The sequence below is a fragment of the Pygocentrus nattereri genome, chromosome 20 (assembly GCF_015220715.1).
Source record: "Pygocentrus nattereri isolate fPygNat1 chromosome 20, fPygNat1.pri, whole genome shotgun sequence".
NCBI classification, from domain to species: Eukaryota; Metazoa; Chordata; class Actinopteri; order Characiformes; family Serrasalmidae; genus Pygocentrus; species Pygocentrus nattereri.
In genome coordinates, this window is record NC_051230.1 from 18674518 (window position 1) to 18699833 (window position 25316).

The following is a 25316-nucleotide window of genomic DNA, read 5'->3' on the forward strand; positions in this document are numbered from 1 at the left end:
TAGCCTATTTAAAACACAACAGACTTCATTTATTTAAGTATATCTGTCATGATAGCAGGTGAAAGAGGCTGAAAAACAATGTAATTAGCTCAATTTGTTTTCTTAACATGCACAGGAGCCAGTTGTGTTTTTTTTTTGAGAACACAATGACTTTTCTTTAGATGGTTGTAAGTGAAAGTATGGACACGGTCAAAATCTTATTCAAGTAAAAATGAATGTATGCGATGTACAGTAAAGTGGAAGAGTAAAAGACTCACAATGGCAATTAAGAAAAAGGTGTCCATTATTCAGGAGATATTCTTAGGAGGTTAGATAAGACAATCTACTTACATGGGAAAGGTAAAAGCCAAAGGAAAAAGTGAAAAAAAAAAAAAAACTGGAGTTTCGAAAACAAAAGTTCCAAAAAATATTAACATATACAGAGACAATGAGACTCCTAAAAACAACACAAGAGCCCATAGACCACCAAACTCTCACCTTCAGATAAACAGTACTTAACAACACTTAAAGCTTTCATCTTTGAGAGAGAGAGGAAAATCAAGCTCCACTCTTGATTCAGGTCTACAGGGGTTTCTGTCCATCCTTCCACTCTAAAAAGACAAGTCGATGCTATGCGTCTGAAAAGATGAGAAGCTGTCAAGAAGCTGTGCAGAGAAAAGAAAACGAAACAAGAAAGACAAAATTTGCAAATCAAACAAAGAAGCTGCTGGTGTTCTCAGAACAATGGACTGACAGTCCCAGAGTCCAGACACAGTCCATGTTTGGAATTCAGAAAATACAACCAACTTCAAAAACTGAACTTTGGAGGTGTGAAAAATATCCCTGCAGATTTCTTTGAAAAACTGAAAGCAAGTCTTGAGCAAGTGTGCTGAAAAGAATGGAAGCTGTAATAGAGGCAAAGTTAGACGTACTAAATACAGAAAAGATGTAAATATTAAATTTAGTTTTATGCAATTTTCTGTTAAATGTTTGCTTTCTGCTTTTCTTCTTGGTGGTGAAAAATGAATGGCTTGTACTTAATGGCCATTTTGACAGGAAATGAATGAAATGAATGGTAGTCTCTGACATTTCCACAGTACTTATGTAGGTAGGAAAATAATAAATGAAATGACTATGTAATGTAAATCGAATGCATTGCAAAGCAACCATAACAACTGCACGACTTTCAAGGGTTAAGACGCTACAAATATGTAAAGGATCAGAAATGGCAACGCAACTAACAGTGAGTCATGTTTGTTCTTTTGAATATGTTTGTCTTTCTTTGAAAGCTCTCCATATTGAATACCCCTCCTTTCCATTTGGCTAAGCTGAATGTACAGACAGAAGGTTGCACTCAGACACACACAAACACCAGTGTGCGCTCTAAAGAAAGTGAACGGATATGACACGAGAATGTGACCTGAATGTGAGGATCTTTCCATGTGCAGAGGCCTCAAAAGTGCTAGAAAATGTGCCTGTACACCAGAGAGAGGGAGAAAGAGAGAGACATCATCAATTATTGATCTGCCATCAATGCTGAAGACAGAACGTGGCTGCGAGGGGGTTGCGGTGGGCCGGGGAGGCGGGGGAAAGGGGTGATATTAATTTTAATGCTCTTCAATCCCAGGCTGAAATTGAAAAGAAGGGCACCTGTATTGAGCGGTGGTAAACTTTGTTGTGTGCGAGATATTGACATGAAATGTAATAAAAAGGAGGTCGTGATTTATCGCTGGTCTGCTCCACTGAGAGCACTGTGTAGCAGCCTCAAGAAACTGATGGAAGGAAAATAAAGACATGAATAGCCTTCACACTCTCCTCAGGAGCCTCGTATCCCTCCTTCATTTCCATTTAATTAATACCCCCTTTTTCACTGTCGAATTTCAAAGTTTCCCTGCAGTTAGTGAGCTGCTGATTAAAAACGTTGAGGTGTCTATAATTACAGTGCCGTAGAGGAAGAGCTAACCAGGAAGCAGGGATGAAGACTATGTGGCCAGATTGATGTGTGAAAGTATTAGTACTTCCTACAGATTAGATTGGCCTGGAGAAATCAGTTATTACCACCAGAGACATTTTATATCATGCTTCTGTTCAGTAGGCTGAGTAGGTCCTGGTTGGTGTAATGTTAAATTTAATGCATTATCTAGGGCTCACTGTGTTTAGATATTTTAGAACCTTTTGGAGACGAGATTTAATCATTTTGTTTGCTACATATATAGATGTAATTACATAATTACATTGTTATATAATGTCACCAAATAAGTTGTGCATTCAGTTTACATTCTGAATCATCAATTTTCTGCAAAATGTATAACTGTACATACAGGAAAAAAAAAGCTTTCTGTTAATATTCAAATCAAAGTATTTCCACTTCTACTTCTACAAACATAAATGTAGTATCAAATGAAAGTTTAGAGTCTGCACTGATTGACAAACTCTTGTTTCTTTATGATTGATAGTTTATTTGCTAGCTGATACTTTATATTATTTTATTATCATAGTAATTTGTAATTATACAAAATAATGGTTTAATGTTAATGTCTTATGGTACATATGTGTACAAGGTTCACACTGTGAAGTCTTGGGAGTGGTCCCCTTTTTCTTCAGCCTGTTCATTATTGTTAACACAAAGCAAAGAGTAGCTCAGTTTTTATATTAGGCATAAAAAAAAGGAGATAAACTCTTTTTGCACAAAAGCGACAATATATTTATGCTGGCAGACCCCAAAAAGTTCAGTAGCTTTAAAGCTTAAAAGTTAGATAGAACTGCCTGCCTATCAGAGTGGACAAGCCTAAGGGGTCACCTAATTTGACACTTGAGCTGTGTGTGCATCACATCAACACATGTAACAGTCAAAATGCCTGGCATTGCCTTGTTTCTTGATTGGCAGGAGGGCAAATTGGCTTGACAGAGAGTGTGGCAGTGGCAGACCACAAGTTTAAACTCTAATAGACATGCATGTTCCTGAGGGTGTGCACATATTTAATGATACAATATGAGAAAAGAGGCTGGGAGGAAATTTCATACAAATATAACTATATTAATTAGACTGCATCATTGTCATTGCACTTTTTAATGCAGGCAGTATACAAAAACATTTTATACAGTCTCATTTTATGTGTTCACTGCTATAGACGGATTCCAGAAGTACAGTTTATATACATACACATGTGTATCTTAATAGTTAAAAGCACATTTTTATGTGCAATTACAAATATGTGATGGGGTGAACTGCTGTTTGTCCCAACAATACTTTTCTGATTGTAACACATAATGATAGTGTAATTGTCTACATTATAAAAGTACTTACACTGCAGGAAATGCCAACTTTCCCAACATTTAGCTAGCTGTGGTAGTATTGTTATGGTGTGAAGTGGTAAGCTAACAAAAGTTCTGTGATGTGGTGGTATTTATACATTTATGTTTATTGAGCTACAGTGGCATTGCCTATTGGTAGTCCATTGCATTTAGGGCAATATGATACAAAAAATATATTTTAATCCTTTAATATGTTACTTTTAAATTGTATATGCTGTTGTTGTGCAAATACCATAATTGAAAAACAATAGTTAAAACGAATGCATGTACGCTCCTCATATTACATATGCGTACATACATAAGAGAACATTTGCTGATGGAGTTGTGAAAATATAACTTGATACATGTGTAATTACATAAGCTGTACTACTACAATCTATGTAGTGAAGGTGGACATGGAGATGGTTGGTGTGAAAGTAGAGGAGGCAGTGGATAGGACAAGATGGAGGCAGATGATCCGCTGTGGCGACCCCTAAAGGGAGCAGCCGAAAGAAGAAGAAGTACTACTACAATCTATCTGTAACAGTGAACATCATAAGTACTTACGCTGTTATTACATGTATTGTTAATGTGTAATAATACAGCTAGTAGAGACACTATAAAGTGGGATCACCTTTGACCTCAACAGCATGCTACAGCTATGCCATACACTCTTAAAATAAAGGTGGAAAGGGGGTTCTTTTAGAGGAACCACTGGTGGATCCCTAAAGTACCTTTCAGTGAAAGTTTCTTTAAAGAACAATTGTTAGAAATGAGACTAATGAGTGAGTGTGAGGTCTAAAGAAGCTTCAAATGATGTAAAGGGTCTACACCAATAATGGTTTTCTTAGAAGTGTATATCCAAGCTAGGAATCATTTATCTCTAGAAAGTGAAGGCCCTTAACAGTGACTAGCAGGTGAGGCTACTTAAATTAATCAGAAAAGATTTATTTCTCAACTCAAAAAGCAAACACAAACACCTTTTTGACACTGGACTATGATTGCTGAAAAATGCTGACTGAGCAGAAGCAGTTCAGCTTTTACTCCACACAATTTCTGTTATCAGATATTACATTTAAACATTTTCATTATGTGCACAATATTCTGTGCAATGTTTCAGCAATGAACAAACTTTGAACTGCAAGAACTAATTTTGAAAAAGTCAGAACACCTAAGATTAAGCTAAAATGTGCAACTGTCCCTAGAAGGAGTGGCCATGTGGCAAGCATACATTTTATAATACTGTCCCAATGTGTGATCTAGGAGCTTTTCCACATTGTCCACCTGATATCAAGTATTTCAACCATCCATTAGCATATATGCAAATTTGTTGCCACTTTGAAGTAGCAGCACTGCAGCAAGCATGGGACCAAATGGTCTGCATGTCAGCATGATTGTTCACACTGTAATTTTGTTCACACTTTGAGGCTTTTGCATGAGGAGCTCATCAGTGGGACACTCCGAGGCTGTCGGATCTAACAGATGAAGAACCCACCCTGGCGTCATACCTCTGAAAGTCCATCAGCTTAATAAAAGTGTCAGGGTGGCTGATTTGGGGGAGCAAGGGGGCCGACAGGGGAGAGAGAGAGAGAGAGAGAGATGGCTGTGTGGTTAAGGATGCAGCTAGAACATTTAGCTCCTTTTCACTGATCCCTCAAACACACTCAGTATAGTTTTTTTGTTTTTTTAATGATGTATAAATTAATTAATTTACATATTTAGTTTAACATATTGGGAAAAAATGATCAGAAATATTTGCCATAACTGGGACAGGACACATTTTATCTTTTGTTGTTCTGTGTTGGTGTTTTGTTTTCAATATGCTAAATTCTGCAAATAATCCATATCTAAACACTAAAGTGTGCAGACGTGTGTCCTCTGTAGAGGATTTGTGCTTATTTTCTCTTAGAAAATCAACAAATCATCAAATAATTTGACTAGGGCACCCAAACTCTCTCTGTCCTGTAAAGGCACTTTAGCATCTAAACAATTTCTTTATTAGATTTTTTATTTAATGCTCCATTTCTTCTCTTTTACATCTAATTGTTAAATCTAATCTTCTAAATCTAATACTAGCTATCCACTACATTAAAGCTGGTCTCTATCAACATTGTGCTTATATGCATGTAGCACTTCATTCTGTCCATCAGACTGAAGGGTTTTCCACAATGAAAGACTCATTATATGAAGCTGTATCAAACCTTGTGCCACTGCTGTGTGTATTAATTTAGTCTTTTCTCGCAAGGTCAGTGGTCTTCATTTAAATAGTTGTATTTTGTTTTTTATTTTATTTTATCTTTGTCATGCTAAAATTTACATTTTGAAGTGTTAAGTTTGACTTTAGGTATTGAGTCACTTAAGGGCAAGTCTAACTTGAGTCTTGAGTCAGTCACCATTATTTGAGTCACCACCTCTGCTAAGAGTAGACGTCTGAAGCGAATGGTTGCAAGTATTTGTCTTTCTGTCTCTCTGTTTTCCGTATATTTACCATGTTCACTTGAATCCTTTTAGCCTATGATAGGCATGAGAATAGCTCAGTTAAATTCCTACAACCTATAGGAGCATTCAAGCAGAGTAATGCGGCCTTTACATAATGGTGTTGGAGAATCAATGATAATGCATGACCAGTGTTGACATACAATCATGTAAATGTTGCCATGGTGATGGAAGCTGGTAGAAATTGATGTTTATGAAAGGACAACTATGGCCATCTTATTTAATGTGGAAAAAAGGCATGAGGATGCACAAACTCAGCGCTTTTGGATTCATCCTGTATTAAGAAAGCACAAGAAAAAATCTGCTTTGAAACATTTTCAGTTGCGTTAGGGAACCTTTATTGGTTTTCTGTAGTCGGGAACATTGAGGGAGGGCTGGCTTCAAAGTGTAGCTACACCCTTGACACACATACAGTCTTGTCTCTGTGACTTTTAAACTGTAGAGCTGCCTGTCAGATCAGTTCTCAGCCGTTACTGTATGGTGATGGCTGTGACTGATGTCACCCTTTAGTCATTTACCCTGACCAAGGTCTTGTGGTTATGGTCTGTGAGCACACTTTCCTTCTGCCGCCCCTCTGCCTGCACTGCCATATTTGCATGCACTGTAATTGCCACATATGCACATTGACAATGTCCTATATGTGGAATGGCTGCAAGAGTGCCTCACAGAACAGCCCTTGAGCACAATAGCAGGCTGTGAAAGCAGCAGGGCTGAGAGGTTGTTTTGCCTTACGGCTAAAGCTTTTAGCATCCTCATATTCCTCTAGGCCCTGAGGCTAGCTTTGCAGGATAAATGCTATTCTGGCCAATTAAGCTCCCTTCATTGATAGTAGCAGCTTAAGCCTATGCTTTTTGGTGGCCAGTCTCAGCGGAGTGCAGTGGAAAAGGTTAAAAACCTGGCCTGAATTTAAAAAGGAGAATTATCTGGTGCTAGAGAGGAGTGATAAAGACTCTTCAGTTAGCTTGGGAGACAATACTACACTGGTTTAATAAGTAAGTAAAACAAATAAACAAATAAATAAACACCACCATTCTTGCCAAAAACTCTCAGTATATGAAATGCAACCCAGATCTGGCGTAAAGATCTTTTTAGGGTGTTATATCACTCCCCAAAAAACTGTATCACTCAACAAATGTTTATGATTTGAGAAGGGCGACAATAAAGCTGACTTTTCATGAAATTCAAGCAGTAATAAAATATATCCTCTTCCATTAATGAACACAAACTTAGTTTCTTTAGAGCCATTTGTCACTGTGTTTGCACACTGTGAAATTAGACCTCTGCATTTAACACATCCGTGCAGTGAAACACCCACATACATGCACAATAGTGAACACACACACTAGGGGGCAGTGAGCACACTTGCCCAGAGCAGTGGGCAGCCCTATCCACACCGCCTGGGGAGCAGGTGGGGGTTTGGTACTTTGCTCAAGGGCACTTCAGTCATGGACTGTCAGCCGAGGGGATCGAACCGGCAACCTTCCAGTCACAGGGCTGTTTTCCCTAACCTCCAGCCCATGAATGCCCCATGGTAGCAATTCAAATATGAAAATATGCACTTTGTGTAACATAATATTAAATAATATAGATATCATTATTAGTAGTGACAAAGTTGAACCTTTAATATTGTGTTAATGCAATATAGGATTAATCACAGGTTTATTTAATTTTATACAACAGATTTTGGTAACACTTTCTTTGAAGGCTGTATTCATAAAAAGTTATAAATGCACTTATAACTCTTTGTAACCTGGTAACAATACTTTATAAGCAAACATAGAAGTTCTAATAATGTATCATGAAGCTATAATAAAATATTATAATTCATTCTTTGATAAGCCATCCATAGTAGTTCCAGGCTGAAGCCCAGCTGCATGTGTGCTGTATGTTAAGATGATAGAATCTGTGATAGTAGCCCTCACTGTTAATAAGCAGTGCCTTAAAGTAGTATCTGGCCGACTACACTGAGCAATGTTTATGGGACACATGAATAAACCAATGAGTGATAAACTAACAAGAGCAATAGCAAAGAGGGAAACTAGAGTTCCTCTCAAGAGCCTTCCCTCTAACAGGAATACATAAACTGTATGAACATCAACATTAAAAGGCTACGGTCATGAAGGAAGTGGAAATACAGCCACTGATGCTCTCACTCTGTGGAAATCACATGATTTTCATGGTCAGGTTCATGTGAATCCTGTGTGATCCCACTAAAGATAGTGTTAATGAATAATTAAAAGCAATATATACATTTTGATGCTCAGATGATGCTTATTTTGTCCCCTTATATAGTAAAACATACTCATCAAACATGTGAAGGCTTTTTAGATGGAAAAAAATCTTACTTAGGGCCAAACTCAAGCAAATAAGACAAATGCAGTAGTGTTAGTAAATAGTTTCAAAGAATTATTTTAATTGTTTGATAGGCCTGATAATTATAACAACTCAAATGTTCCTTATGACTAACTTTAGATGAGCACTTTTGGCAGTTATTTGTACAACTTACAGGTACTTTAAGTGGCAGTAGTCTCACTTTTACTACCCAGTCAGACTGAGTAAGGTAACTAGCCACAAGCAACATCATCATGATGAAAATCAGGATGTACTTGAAATTTCAACCTCTAAACCAGAGCAATCTAGTCATTATTAGTTCTTGTTTGTATACATGACTTTGAACCTGTACTGTGCAGATACACTGTTTGCTATTTTATCATGTGGATGAGGTCCGACCGCATGTGGTACGATATTTAATTCATGGCTTAGTTCAGGTACCAGGCCTGATGCAGCCCTTTGCATCTCTGTGGAATAGGTCAAATTGCACTGCATTGGAGAAGGAAGGGCCCAAATACATTTCCAAACTGTATCACTCCAGTGCCATAGCTGTGAAGGAGGAGCAGTCAGGACCCTGAACAGGAACTGCCATTAGGACCACTTTCCTTCGCCCTTGGGAGACAAATAGCAATAAATTGTGTTGAACACACGGGGACTCCATGAATACTGTAGAAAGCGGCCGTGCGGCAGGGTATAAATGTGTCCCCTCTGCAAATCATGAGAATATTGCAAGCCATTAGGTCTGCTGATGACGATGGTGCCATAGGAAGGCACGGCTCATTAAGGCAGATTGCAAATGTCATCCCAGTGTCTCCTCTCTGGCCCTGTGCTGAGGGGGATAGGAGCGAAATTAATTTTGCATAGAGCCCGTATTCTTCTGAAGGCGAGCCAAATGCAAACTTGGGTCAGCTTTGATTAAATCACCAGTAAGACTTTTGAAGGGAAGTTCAACTAAACCGCATTAGAACCGATTCCCTCAGCCCTCACATATAACACTCCTGTCACACAGCTAGTGAAGATATAAGTCATTTTTCATCTTACTGGTCTGAATGAAACTTTGAAGCACAACCTTAATGTTATGTTCATCTGGTGAGCTTCAAAGAGCTTGTCATTAATTGATATAATTGGTTTATAATAGCTTATTAGCTATTAGTTTGTCTAATATCACAGTTAGAGTGTTTGTAGTGGTCTGTCATGAGTATTTTCCAAATTGTTTGTGTCAATTTCTTGTATAGCATTTTTGAGAACCTTTGTTAAAGGTAACAATTAGCACACATTTGTTAAGTTCATTTGAACAAACTAGGCTTGTGATTACTTTACAGCTATGCTTTTTGCTATTGTTAGCACTTAGCACTATGAAATGTTGGTTAAAGCTACTATAATGAACTAGGCTAACATAGGGACTGCTGTCTAGCTACACTAAAGCTCCAAACACAGCATTTTTAAGAGCCTAACTTGCTAATGTTAGCACTTAGCACAACCAACTTAGTTAAGCATACTGTAACTATTACTTTCTATTTCTAAGTATTGCTTTCTAGCAATGCTGAAACTTAAGCCATAGCATTTTAAGAGCCAAACTTGCTAATGTTAGCATTCAGCACTATCAAATGTTGGTTAAGACTACAATAACAACCTAATCTATCTTAGCAACTGCTATGTGTGTATATTGTGCGTGTGTATATTGTGTGTCTGTATATTGTATGTGTGTATATTCTGTGTGTGTGTATATTGTGTGTCTTTATATTGTATGTGTGTATATTGTGCGTGTGTATATTGTGTGTCTGTATATTGCATGTATGTACTGTATATTGTGTGTGTGTATATTGTGTGTGTGTATATTGTATGTGTGTATATTGTGTGTGTGTATATTGTATGTGTGTATATTGTGTGTGTATATTGTGTGTGTGTATATTGTATGTGTGTATATTGTATGTGTGTGTATTGTATGTGTGTATATTGTGTGTGCGTATATTGTGTGTGTGTATATTGTATGTGTGTATATTGTATGTGTGTGTATTGTATGTGTGTATATTGTGTGTGTGTGTATTGTGTGTGTGTATTGTATGTGTGTATATTGTGTGTGTATATTGTGTGTGTATATTGTGTGTGTGTGTAAATTGTATGTGTGTATATTGTGTGTGTGTGTATTGTGTGTGTGTATATTGTGTGTGTGTATATTGTATGTGTGTATATTGTGTGTGTGTAAATTGTATGTGTGTATATTGTGTGTGTGTGTATTGTGTGTGTGTATATTGTATGTGTGTGTATTGTATGTGTGTATATTGTGTGTGTGTATATTGTATGTGTGTATATTGTATGTGTGTATATTGTGTGTGTGTAAATTGTATGTGTGTATATTGTATGTGTGTATATTGTGTGTGTGTATATTGTATGTGTGTATATTGTATGTGTGTATATTGTGTGTGCGTATATTGTATGTGTGTATATTGTATGTGTGTGTATTGTATGTGTGTGTATTGTATGCGTGTATATTGTGTGTGTGTATTGTGTGTGTGTGTATTGTATGTGTGTATATTGTGTGTGTGTATATTGTATGTGTGTATATTGTGTGTGTGTATTGTGTGTGTGTATATTGTATGTGTGTATATTGTATGTGTGTATATTGTATGTGTGTATATTGTGTGTGTGTAAATTGTATGTGTGTATATTGTATGTGTGTATATTGTGTGTGTGTATATTGTATGTGTGTATATTGTATGTGTGTATATTGTGTGTGCGTATATTGTGTGTGTGTATATTGTATGTGTGTGTATTGTATGTGTGTGTATTGTGTGTGTATATTGTGTGTGTGTATTGTGTGTGTGTGTATTGTATGTGTGTATATTGTGTGTGTGTATATTGTATGTGTGTATATTGTGTGTGTGTATATTGTGTGTGTGTGTAAATTGTATGTGTGTATATTGTATGTGTGTGTATTGTATGTGTGTATATTGTGTGTGTATATTGTATGTGTGTATATTGTGTGTGTGTAAATTGTATGTGTGTATATTGTGTGTGTGTATATTGTGTGTGTGTGTATTGTATGTGTGTATATTGTATGTGTGTGTATTGTATGTGTGTATATTGTGTGTGTGTATATTGTATGTGTGTATATTGTATGTGTGTATATTGTGTGTGTGTAAATTGTATGTGTGTATATTGTGTGTGTGTATATTGTATGTGTGTATATTGTGTGTGTGTATATTGTGTGTGTGTGTATATTGTATGTGTGTATATTGTGTGTGTGTATATTGTATGTGTGTATATTGTGTGTGTGTATATTGTGTGTGTGTGTGTGTATATTGTATGTGTGTATATTGTGTGTGTGTATTGTATGTGTGTATATTGTATGTGTGTATATTGTGTGTGTGTAAATTGTATGTGTGTATATTGTGTGTGTGTATATTGTGTGTGTGTGTATTGTATGTGTGTATATTGTATGTGTGTGTATTGTATGTGTGTATATTGTATGTGTGTATATTGTATGTGTGTATATTGTGTGTGTGTATATTGTGTGTGTGTGTATTGTATGTGTGTATATTGTATGTGTGTGTATTGTATGTGTGTATATTGTGTGTGTGTATATTGTATGTGTGTATATTGTATGTGTGTATATTGTGTGTGTGTAAATTGTATGTGTGTATATTGTGTGTGTGTATATTGTGTGTGTGTGTATATTGTATGTGTGTATATTGTGTGTGTGTATATTGTATGTGTGTATATTGTATGTGTGTATATTGTGTGTGTGTATTGTATGTGTGTATATTGTATGTGTGTATATTGTGTGTGTGTAAATTGTATGTGTGTATATTGTGTGTGTGTATATTGTGTGTGTGTGTATTGTATGTGTGTATATTGTATGTGTGTGTATTGTATGTGTGTATATTGTGTGTGTGTATATTGTATGTGTGTATATTGTATGTGTGTATATTGTGTGTGTAAATTGTATGTGTGTGTGTATATTGTATGTGTGTATATTGTGTGTGTGTATATTGTGTGTGTGTGTATATTGTATGTGTGTATATTGTGTGTGTGTATATTGTAGGTGTGTATATTGTGTGTGTGTATATTGTGTGTGTGTGTGTGTATATTGTATGTGTGTATATTGTGTGTGTGTATTGTATGTGTGTATATTGTGTGTGTGTATATTGTATGTGTGTATATTGTATGTGTGTATATTGTGTGTGCGTATATTGTGTGTGTGTATATTGTGTGTGTGTATATTGTGTGTGTGTGTGTATATTGTATGTGTGTATATTGTATGTGCGTATATTGTGTGTGTGTATTGTATGTGTGTATATTGTATGTGTGTATATTGTGTGTGTGTATATTGTATGTGTGTATATTGTGTGTGTGTATATTGTGTGTGTGTGTGTATATTGTATGTGTGTATATTGTGTGTGCGTATATTGTGTGTGTGTGTGTGTGCGTGTGTGTGCGTGTGTGTGTATGGTCTACTGGGAGCAGTGTTGGTTGAACAGTCTCACAGCAGCAGGAAGGAAGGACCTGCGATAGCACTCCTTTACACACTTGGGGTGAAGGAGCCGGTCACTGAAGGAACTGCCCAGTGCTGGGCAATCTTATGCATGGGGTGGGAGTCATTCTCCAGCACGGATGCTAGCTTGTTTAGCATCCTCCTTTCTCCCACCGCCTGCAGTGGGTCTAGAGGAGTTCCCAGGACCGAGCCGGCCCTGATCAGTTTGATATAGGGCTGCTATAACTAATGAAGCTCACTTAGTGACTGCTTTTTAGCGATGCTAAAGCTACATCTGTAACATTGTTAACGTTAGCAGTTAGCATAATCAACTGTTGGCTGGGCTACTATAATGAACTAGACCAGGGAAGTGTCTAGCATAGTTACTAGCTATGGTAAAGCTTCAACCATGAGAAGTTTCATAAACATTCAGACTTGCCATGGAAAACTCTAATTCACTTTTTGGTTTCAGCTTTTTTTATATTTCAGGTTTTAACTGAATCTTTGTTGATCTTACAATAAAAATGCATTTTAATGAGTATTAGTGAATTTTCCATGGGTGTGATGGGATTCCATGGGTGTGATGAGGCCCATGAGCGCCCATTCTCATAGACACAAAGTGCCTACATGCCTGACAATCTAACTTTCTGTTCTCTTTCCCATTTCTCAGATTGCTTATTTGTGACGGATTATTTCACCCGGACGCCTCGCAAGCTAAATGCCTTTCGTTCCTTCGCCAGCGTGGAGCTGTTCCACTTCAACGTGCCTGATGACACCGTGGTGGCCGTCTGGAACCTCATTACCTTCAAGGAGCAAGGGGGTACCTTCGGAGACAGCTGTCCTGACCGCAATGTGACAGTGTGAGTAGGCCACGACTTCCATCTTCATTCTTTGAGAGGCCTTCAAAGCTTCTCGGTTGAGCAAAACACATTTCTGCTTTCAACAACAACAAGGTTTTCTAAGGCCTAATGCTGATGCTGATAATACGACTGTGCTGACTTGCTACTCTGAGACAATGTGTCCTGAAATGTACCAGAAAATTATTTCCCTGACTCTGGTCGTTTGCTGCTCTCTCCATAAAAAGGCATTTATTAACTCAGCAGGGGTGCCAAGTCCCGGAAAGTCAGTGTAGTGTACACCGGAGATTCATAAATTTTACATGTGAGATGACACTGTGATTAGATTGAGTTTCACACTTGCTGATTTTCAATTGGATTTTCAGTGAGAACACAGTGCCACCTCAACCATTCTGGTTCTGGAGATTTGTGAGAAATGAAAGCGTAGCCAAAAGCTTGCTTTTGTGGCATTTTTGAAATAAAGAGACTTTGGTGTAGTTATTATTAATTAAGTAATTATTAATACTTTGAAACACATAGTTCTCTGTCCACATAGTACATTTTTGTAAACTAAGCTATAAAAATACACTACATTGTATGTATATATATATATATATATATATATATATATATATTGCTGCTGTCAGAGCAAAACCTCTCTCAAAAATATACTTTACTTTTAATGTAAGTCAATGGAACCAGAATTTTGTCCAAGTCATTTTGGCTGCTGTCAGAAGTAAACCTCCATTTTTGTCGTTTTTTTACATAATTACATTGTATGTAAATTTAATGAAGAATGGAACAAAAGAAATGACCCAAAATGACTTGGTAAAAAGTCTTCTTCCATTGACATCAGAACAAAACCTCATATCTCCAAAACTTTGCAGGAGGAAGGAAAAGCTGTCAGAACAAAACCTTTCAAAAATGGTAACTTTTTTAGGAGAAGAAAAATAAGGATAATAATTAAATGCAAGAAAACTGTGTCCCCTGTAATCATATTTTAAGATAAAGCCATTTTATGAGTGGTTCTTCAAGAATGTGAGACGAACACCAGTGGAGAGGATTCTCTAGACAGTTTATTATACAGTACTATCAACATCAAAATTCTTTACTTCTCAGCAAGCTTCTCAGAGAGAGTCTTAAAGGTTAAAACCCTGGATTGAATTTAAAAGAGGGGATTTTACAAAGAGAGAAGAAGTCTGATAAAGACTCCTCAGTTACTTAGGAATACAAGACAGGTACAAAAAAGACAAACTTTAAAGAAAAGAAAGTTCTGAAATGCAAAATACTAATAGAACAATATGAATTCTACAGTATGTCATTGTGTTTCCTGAATGTTCCGTGCTCTACAAAGTGTTCTTTTAACTCTGTAAATTTCTTTCACATAGTCATAGAATGATTCCTTTGGTCCTTCTTTTCCCTTGTGGGCCAGAGGACAGGTATTTAAGTTAGCTATGTCTGAGCTAATGGCAATAAAGGGTGGTGTTAGCAGCGCACCTACAGCAGTCTTCAACTCTTAACCCAGTAGTTGTCATTAAACTTCTATCAGACAGGCCGACCTTGCATTGCTTGCTGTTAAATGCACTGAAATAACTCATGCTCATGCTAAATGTGTGGCATTATAGAGTGAGAAAGAGCATGTCCTTGGAGCTATGGCTGCTAGCGACGGCATATCCTTTCTCAGTGTGTAGTTAGTTAGGCCTTTGACATATAAAGATAACAGACTCTGTGGTATAGTCCATCTGCTCTTATATTTGTGCACTTCTGTGACCTTAAAATGAAAACACCATGAATAAAAAGGTTAAGAGGCTTTAGAAAACACTGGGCCATACATGCCATGGTCTCTTTTTTGTCAATGTTATAAAAAATGCTTTCAGAATAGCATGAAAGCAAGAATTTTTAAATTGTTCTACACAATATTTTTAATGAACTGGGTCACATGGGGTCAAGAGACAACTTGGACATCATCTGATTAGTGAAGGGCCTTTTTCTTATCTTCTAAATGATTAGTTTTATCTCACATAGTAATTTGAATGTTTGTAGCTGCCAAACGAATTGTTGTATAAGTCTACTTTGCTAATGACTTTCATTCAATACCACAAAAGACATTACTAGGCTACATTTTAGGGCTGCAATGACTGTATTTTACATAGTCATCTACAGTGAATAAAAAATGTTTACATTCAATTTTTGTCAATTGCTTTAAAAGGACAGTATAATGGTCATATGTGCTTTAATTCCAATAGCTTTCAGGACACATGACGCGATGTGGCTACTGTAGCTTTATTCCATCATAAGAAGAAACCATTTGCTGTACAGACAGAACTTTGAACAATTGGTGGCAGCAAAAGTAGACAAGCTCAAGAAAGCAAGATCCACAAAACTCACAGCCAAGTAACATTGGGCTACATGTTGTAAACCATAACATCTTGTGAAAATGTTGAGGAACATTTCAGTGATGTTAAGCACAGTGTAATAAAACTAAGGCCACATTGAGGGAGCAGTTCATTTTTCAAAAGCTACGATACCAGAATAGTGCCATCCAGACATCTCAGGAAAGATAAAAATAGCAAACACGACAATGTCAAACCTGGTTTAAACTGTTTTCTAGACAAAGCTCCCTGCATTCACATTTGAAATCTGTAAAATATACAGTCATAAAACCATAAACATGCCAGTGGTTCATGCCACCCATAAGCATAGTAATCTTTAGTGTAGAAACCTTGGGCCAATGGTGCATTAGATGTGGCTTAGGCAGACATGCTCCACTCAGAATCATTTAAACTGTGACAAAAATGGCAAATGGATAAGTAAGTAGATGTGCTAGAATTTGGAAAATGGGAGAAATGCTACGATGAAAGATAAAATTAGCCAGTGAGTAATAAAGGAAGAACAGTTTTTCATTTAAATGAAAAGCTTTTTTACCCTGTCATTTCGTGTATTGAATCATACTTATGAATCAGTCTATTTCTAGCTAGCCTTTGTCATATTTGTGAATAAATGGTATGATAGTATAATAATTTCCACTGAGAAATAAATGAAGTATTGTGCATACAAAAGAAATGTAACATTCGGAATTATGACTTGTCAAATTCAGGTTTTTGTACCATTATTCAAAAGTATTTCTTATGGAAACAGAAACATAATCATTAGATACGTTTATTATTTGAAAATAATAGTTTATAATTGAATCAAAATAGTCATTAGTTGCAGCCCTACTGTGTTGTAGCCTGTTGCTTAGTTAGCATAATAAGTTATTATAATTAACTACACTAACTTAATGACTGTTTTTTTGCAAAACTAATGATTCAGCCTCTAAGTTTTGTATACTTTTAGGGCCCATTACCTTGTCACAGTAAAGTTTTTGGCCCCATAATTTGTTTTTATTTAAAACCATAGCTGAACATTTCTAATTTTTATGAAATTCTAAGTTCATAACAATTAATGTATACATTTAACACATAAATACATTTATTTATTCTAGATTACATGAGTATAACAACTATGTGCAACACCAAAATGACTGGGTGCATGTATTGTGGACCATTGCCTAAAGGGAAAATTTGGAAGTATGGTATTAAGATTGATCTTTGTCCTAGGTTTGCTAGAAACTTTTTTACTCGTAATGTCAGACATAACTCTAGGGGGAATATATTGTAATAATTACAACGTGCACAGCTGTGTCACAGCTTGAGTGCTAATGAAAATTATGTCTTTGGGGCTTGTGTGAAGCAATATGGATGGCCTGCCTATGGATAGAATATAGTTTGACAGCTTTGTTGCTCACCTCATGAGAAACAGTGGGAGAGACATTGCTCTAATGACTTGCCTAATACAATTACTTACTTAGATATTGCTTTTATTGCCTCACAGTCAGTGTTTGTGCCTACATAGTGTAAGATATAACATTTTTGTTGATGTGGAACAGGCATATGCAATTAGGTGCTGAAAAAGGCTATAGTTGGTTGACACATAAGTGTATAGATGGGGTGTACAGTTCTAGGAATGATCGTGAACTGAATTAGAGTCATGTAGAGGTTCTTCAGAAAGGTTCTTCTTATTTATAGATATGCTTCTTTAAATAGCAATCTTTTGAGAGGTTCTTTAAGGAACCAAAAGTACTTATTCTGTGCTCCAAATCTTCTATGATTTAAAATTCTAAATATCCAACAGTCACTAAAAAGCATCTAAATTCAGTGTACTATCCAAAACATAAGCAACACAATGGCACAAGCTTATTCTGTGACAAAGCTAAACATGGTGCTTCACCGGCTCCACCACAACTGCAGCAGAACCAAGCGGAACGCTAAGCCACTAATTAAAGGACCTCACGAGGCCCTCTCAGACCTTTCTGTCATCTTCTGCCTGGTTTTCCTCCCTCTGCTCATCCCTAACCTCCCCCTCCTCCAACCACCACCATCAGGCCCCTTCACCGCTGCGATAACGAACGGAGCCGGCTGCCCATTCTGTCGATTCAGCTGTCAGAAAGCAGGCAGGGGGCGCCATAACGAGACGGTAATTAAACGAGGCTGCCATTGGGTGTTGGGGAGAGATAAAGCGTGGAAGATAAGGCCGTGGGGAGGGAGGAAGGCAGCAGGATGAACTGGGGGCAAGTGGGGAAGCAGCCACACGCTGCTGCTTTGCAATCAATATCTTTGCGCTGGACCAGCCATGACAACGCTAATTAGGCCCAGTACAAACCAGGGAGTTGGAGTGTAGCGGAACTCCAAAGGTCTTACCAGAACTTTCTGTCAGGGGGTCACGCCTGCTCTCCTGTAAGTCTGCGAGGATGAGCAAAGCTTTTTCACTGTAATCTTTATGTACTTCCATTGAACAAGGGATATTGCAGCTATAGTTCAGCCAAAATCTCTGCCTTAACCAAGGGAACAAGCAGTTATACCCAGTCAGTCCTGGGATTTGAACCCACAAGCTTCTGGTTATTGGCACCCCTCTCCTACTGCTAGGCTACTAGCCACCCTGAACAAAGACTACAGCTACAAGTTTAGCATTATTTAAACTGCATGTCAAAATGATCACATGCTTACCTCAAACAGGGTTGAATCTTTAAAGGCGAATTCTGCCGATTTTTCACAACTTGTGTACAATTTTGGCATAATTGGAAAAATGCTCCAGTTAAGAAAAGCTTACCAACTCAGATTACTTTACACTGATGTTGATAGGAATCAGAGGTTGCAACGTCTGCAACACAAATATAGCCATTTTGTTTACTTTCTAAAACAACAAGTAAACCTACATGTTGTATATGTAATATGTTAATCATGGTAAAATTGGGGTAAATCTGAAAATCTCAAAGTTTCTCTAAAATGGATCATTACATGTCAAACCAATCTGAATGAATTTGTTGGCACCATAATAATTTAACTAAGCAGAAATTAAAAAAAAATGATTGAAATTTCTCCTTAAGCAATATCAAATAGACTTTGCTATGTGGTCCATATTATGTGGTTTTTGACAATTTATGACACACATTTATCTATAATTATGCCTGAATGTCATGACCCCTTATTCCCAATATAGTGCACTGCACATGTCATGAAACTATGGCTTCAACATTCAGACAGTGCACTAAATGATAAATGCTTTTGCCAAATGGGAATGGTCTTCTGTTAGACATTGAATGCACTATTTGGATGTAGAAGGTGTTATTTTATTACCTCATCTCATGATGAATGTTACAAGTACATAGCCTATATTAGTAATGTAATATTTTTGAGAGTGACTCTGTAATATCTCCTGCACTAATAATATCGAGTTGTGCATAAATATGTGTATATGTGAATAAAGATGTTCTGTGCACACAATGATGTGTGGGAACCGGCTTTCTGGCACGTGGCAGCTAACTTAACCTTTTACTTCTAGACATATATCAGTCAGCACATATGAATGTATTACTGCATATTACCTTTTAGCTTATGTTACAGAGGATTTTGAGTGAATCAAGGAGTCTTGCATGCCAGGAACAGCAAGAGTCTAATTGACCTCTGAGGCTCCTGTTTTGTGAACCACACTTACACATACGAAATACGTCAAATTTGCACTGAATATTTTTGTGTTCATAAGCGCTGACTTACTCTGCCTTTATAAATGGTTCATTCCAAAATGCTGTATATCCATATGTATAATTTTGTATAATGGTATAATAATGTATAATTTTGGATATATTAAGTGGTTTAATAATATGTAATAATAATAGCTAACATATAATGCAAAACATACTTTATTGCTCTATTAAAGGTATTTTAATCATAATATAGAATTTATATTTCTTGTATGTGTGAAGTCCATTGCCTACAATGTACATGATGAAAAAAGAGAATTCTTGAAAGAGGTCTATAATGCATTTTGGAACAAATCTTGCAACACGTTTTGACAGTGATTATGCATTAAAATATGTATAACTGTGTTCTCTGTAGAGGACATGTAAACATATTTCACCTAGAAAATCATCAAAACATGTCAAAACATGCTCTTGACTGGTTCACTTCCTATCTAACAGATTGTAAACATTTTATTACTCTCTCTGGGCATCATTCCTCCACTTCCATTGTCGCCCAAGGGGTCCTGCAAGGTTCTATACATGGCCCATTATTATTCATTATTTACATGCTCCCTATTGGTAAGATTATTCAACATTTTAACCTTGACTTTCATTACTATGCAGATGACACTCAGATTTATTTTCAGACAAATTCGCCCATTAACCCCCCTCTTGACAATTTGGAATTGTGCCTCTCAGAAATCAGGAACTGGATGAAACATAACTCTCTAATGCTAAACAGTGATAAGACTGGACTCATTCTCATTGGTTCTATGTAAATCAGCACTCAATAAAACTGGCCCCCTAACTCTCTCAATTGATGATGTTGTTTTGTCTCCCTCCTCTGTGGTCAGTAATCTGGATGTCATCTTCGATGCCTCATTTAAATGCAACTTTCATGTCAGCCCCCTTGTTAAAACTTCTTTCACTTACACAATATAGCAAAAATCCCACCATCTCTCTCCTAGTTAGCTGAAACTCTCATTCGTGCTTTCATTTCTAGCCATCTAGATTATTACAATTTTCTTCCTGCTGCAATCAGCTCCTAATCACTTTGTAAACTCCAGACATTTCAAAACTCTGCTGCTTGTCTCCTCACTTACACCTGATCACCACAGTACACCGGTTCTCCAAAACCTCCATAGGCTTCCCAGAAACTTTCATCTTCCGTGTAAGACCCTTCTTCGTACCTACAAAGTTCTCGACAATCTTACTCCTTCCTATCTCTCTGATCTTTTCCAACCCTACAAGCCTACGAGCACTCTCCTTTCTTCTACCGCTGGTCTACTCAACATTCCCTCCTCTAAACTCCACAGCTTCTCCCTGCACCTCTGGAACTCTCGCCCTTCTCATATTCAGCAATCTAATTTGCTGTCCTCATTTAAATCCAATCTTAAAACACATGTTCTGTTATGCACCCAATCTTCCCCTTATCCTAAACTATTATAGCTCATGTTAGTTTGTCATCTGTGCTGTGAATATGTATCTCTGCCTCTGCTGTTTGTATGTTGTTATCTATTTGTTTATTGTGCCACTAATTGCAATCTGTAAGGGTCTTTGCACTATACAAACATCATGTATTATTATTGTTAACATGTTCAAGGATGTCCAAACTTTTGCATATCTGTGTGCCATTATCATTTCATTTCATCAAAGCCCTTTTTCCCTCGTCACATTTATCATTATCAGATTTTTTAAACAATTAAAAATATATTATCAACATGCAGACCAGACAAAGAGTTTAATGTATCTCATTATACACTCACCGGCCACTTTATTAGGTACAGTTCAGTTGCTAGTTAACACAAAAAGCTAATCAGCCAATCACATGGCCGCAACTCAATGCATTTAGGCATGTAGAGGTAGTCAAGACAACTTGCTGAAGTGCAAACCGAGCATCAGAATGGGGGAAGAAAGGTGATATAAGTGACTTTGAACGTGGTGTGGTTGTTGGTGCCAGATGGGCTGGTCTGAGTATTTGAGAAACTGCTAATCTACTGGGATTTTCACACACAACATCTCTAGGGTTTACAGAGAATGGTCAGGAAAAGAGAAAATATCCAGTGAGCAGCAGTTGTGTGGACTATAATGCCTTGTTGATGTGAGAGGTCAGAGGAGAATGGGCAGACTGGTTCGAGATGATAGAAAGGCAACAGTAACTCAAATAAATAAACAAAATCTCTGAGGAACGTTTCCAACACCTTGTTGAAAGTATGCCACAAAGAATTAAGACAGTTCTGAAAGCAAAAGCAGGTCCAACCTTTTACTAGCAAGATGTACCTAATAATGTGGCCGGTGAGTATTTTAGTAACAAAACCTGCCAGTATAAATGACAAGAAACTAATATACTGAATATACATAAGACAACACATGATATTATTCCTGTTATTAACATTGTTTGTCATCCCCAAGTTTTCACCACCGGGTGAGGAGGAAAATGATGAATTGTTGATTTTTGGCTTAACTATCACTCAGATTAATTATGCAGAGATTAGTCATGTTATGGAGATTAGTGCTGTTATGTGTTCTACAAATAAGAAGAAAATAATGTAGAGAGGTGTATCATAACTCACATGTGTGACACAACAGACTTTCCTCTTAAATGGAAATGTAATACTTATTGTATTCTGTATTTTAACAGAAAAAAATTACAGAGCATGTTTTTCTTGCTTAAGCTCTTTGATCTTTTTTTACAGCTTTGATTACGATTTTTCCTCCCATCCTCATCAAAATGAAGATATCTTGGGCTTCTAGAGTCTAATGTTTATCATATGCTCACTGAGGGACCAGCCACTCTGTCTGTGAATCTCTGTAATGGAAACAGTGATAGAAAACCCTTGCCTCAATTAAAGGCTCCAGCCCAATCTGCATTCCATGCCTGTTTGTTTAGACAAGCATGAGAACAGCTAGATTTATGCCATTCGTTTGCATAATATCAGATCCAAGGGATGAGCACATCAACAAAGCTAATCAAGTTATAAATTGGGAGATGAGAGGCATGAACATGAAGACTTCTGTGGCTCTTTTTTGGATGCAGATTTCTGTTGTTAGATTCAACTTGCTCCAGTGACTTCCTATAGATACATGATTCTGCAGCTCGTAGCTGGAGCTGAAAGTGAGAGTGGATGCAAATCTGTTGAAACTCATTGCTGTTGTGCAGCCACAGTGTTATTAAAGTACCTCAGCCTCTTATCTAGTTGTGGGTTGTATTAAGGTTTCTAGGGATAAGGAGGTGGGCTGATGTAGGTTTGGTATTAAAAGTACTGTGCCCACCACATGTAATATACTTACCTGAACTTTTTAAATCTGCCTCCTAGCAAATGGCAGATCGGTCTGCTGACCATGGTCCTGACCACCAGGTGTGAAAAAAGTAGTGAAAAGTCCAACTAAAGTGAGAGTACTGCTACTGCAATGGTCCTGAGGCTGATCACAGTGTGCTCTGCTGGTGCACATTATTTACACATCTTTCTCATATTGTGTTAGGTGCATTAAACTACTTAATACATTTCATGAAAGGAAATGCATAATTTGTTACTGTTTAAATACATCAGTTCTCTGGTTGGGCCTTTAAAAATATCAGATCGCTTGATAATGGGTAGATTATTCAATTAATAATAGAACTGTAGTGACACTCCTACAGCACTCACAATAAAACACACGCCGCTGCTTTTGTTTAAGGAATAGCTATCATACCTGTCATCCTAAAACAGTGGTTCCTAAACATTTAATGTCATGCACCCCTTCAGACATGAAACCTCCTGCTATTTATCCCTTCTCACTTCTTATACATTCACGTGCACATATTGCCATCATGCATACAGAAGACAGTATTAAGCTTTATAAAATCAGTCCCTCTTAAAAAATCAAATGTTTATGATGCAATGACACTTTGCAACATATATACTGAATAAATAATGTTATTTGCAAATGCACAGTGGCCTGTATGAGAGCACATTATGCATGTGTGTGTGAGTCTGCGGCTGTAAAATTAAAAGTGAATAACAAAATGTTTACTAATGTGCCACAGATCGTATTCAGCACAGTAACATAATTTGTTTAGTTTTGACAGCCTTACAACTCCAACCAGCTCTAGAAGCACACAAAGTAGCCACAAACTAATACCCCACTACATCCAAAATTAAAGTAAAATATTTCTGTGAAAGTGAAACTAACTCGACTATACTATTAACAAGGAGTATAAGTGTAAGTGTCAAACATCAGAATTTTTATGTATTTTAATACATTTATTGGTGTACCGCTAGCGGAACATGTACCAGAATTTGGGTCTCAACAAAATAAGAACAAAATAGTAAAAGAATACAGTACCTGTTTAGTTGAAATTAGTCAGCTAACTGTTAGTGTGGAAGTCAAGCAGTGAATAAACATATTCAAAGAAATATGCTGTTTTTGTTGCTGTACCTATGAAACGGATGTACCTCTGTTTTGATTGGTTACTCATTTAAAAAACTATTTGAGCCAACAAGTACTTCAGCAGGAATGAGCAGAGCTACATTGCGGTAGGCTGGGTAGATGGATATACTGTACAGTGAATTAAAATAGTTTTTTTTGGCTTAATTTCTGTATGTGGACTGTATGGACTGAGAGGTGAATGGTACATTTTGAAACTTTAATAGCGTTAACATATTACATCAAACTCTTTTAGTTAAAAAGAGTTTTCCATGATATAGGCACTTTAATAATAACATAGGAAAACATTTTTTTAGCCAATCAGATGCAGTTGTGTAGTTGGAACTGTTGTATTAGTGGCAGTACAGCATGTGAAAACAAAGAGCTAATTTTCCAGCAATGATGCTTCTCCACATACTAATGAATGAAAAGCCTTAGTTTCACACTAAACCCAAGCACCGTTTTAATTGACATTGGAGGGTTTAGAGGAGTTTGACCTTTTAAAGTGTAAGACAGTGTGTCAGCTGCTGGCCTTGTTGATTTGATCATGGGTGTCATTCACAGGGGGCCAAGCACTTCAACAAACACCCCAGGGTCAGACGTGAGTGCTGCATTAATGCACCGTAACATGTACAGAGGCAGCACTAATTGGGTCATAACAGACTGTTGCCTGCTCTGCCATGGATAATGAAGCCAGTGCTTTGGAGCGCAACTCACCATCCAGCAGTGCATGAGGCACAAAAGAAGTTTGTCCACGGGAGAAAAAAAACAAGCTAGCCAACCACCGCATGTGATCTGGAAGCTTAGTGTAACGTGCCAGCTGTTGCACTTGTTGAATGGCTCTGATCTGAGAAGCGTAAAATACATTTTTTAAATTAATCCCTATCTTACACCTCTTGGCTTTTACTATGGACCAACTGCCAAAAATTACCATGACCTAATGCACTTAGTGGCTTGAATCGCAGTGTTCAAGCAATGGTTGAAGGGCCCATAACATTAATGACTGAATTTTCCACAGTTTTTTTGTTAAATAAGTGAGTTTGAAATAGAAGTTTAGAGATGTATTGATATACAGTCCATACATTCCAAAAGTTTGTACACCCCTGGTTAAATAACATGTTGATTTTGTCAGTGAAAATTAGCTAATGCATCCTCTACAGAGAACACATTTCAATATGGCATCTATGTCACTGCACTCTGCCACTGTTTATTTATGTAATGTGAGCTGTGTCTGGTAGACAGTATAACACAGGAATGCAGGAAGGTATTTTACGTTGGGAGTGCTGAAATTTTAAGCAGTGTATGTGTGATATGAACTATAAGATCATGCAAAATTGCATGCAGCATACTGCACTATAATGAGGTGAGAGATGACAGTACATACATATTACTGCCATGTCAAACTGCTGATACACATCCTTTCTCTGCTCTCTCACTCTGG

At 37.1% G+C, this 25316-nt stretch overlaps 1 protein-coding gene across 1 annotated transcript in view; it reads left to right on the forward strand.

The window, feature by feature from the left end:
• Positions 1-25316, forward strand: part of tmem8b (transmembrane protein 8B) — a 243199-nt gene that overhangs the window by 72979 nt on the left and 144904 nt on the right. Inside the window, exon 2 of the mRNA XM_017695531.2 lies at positions 13245-13434. Within this exon, the coding sequence (XP_017551020.1) occupies positions 13245-13434 (190 nt within the window). The remainder of the gene's footprint in view (positions 1-13244; positions 13435-25316) is intronic.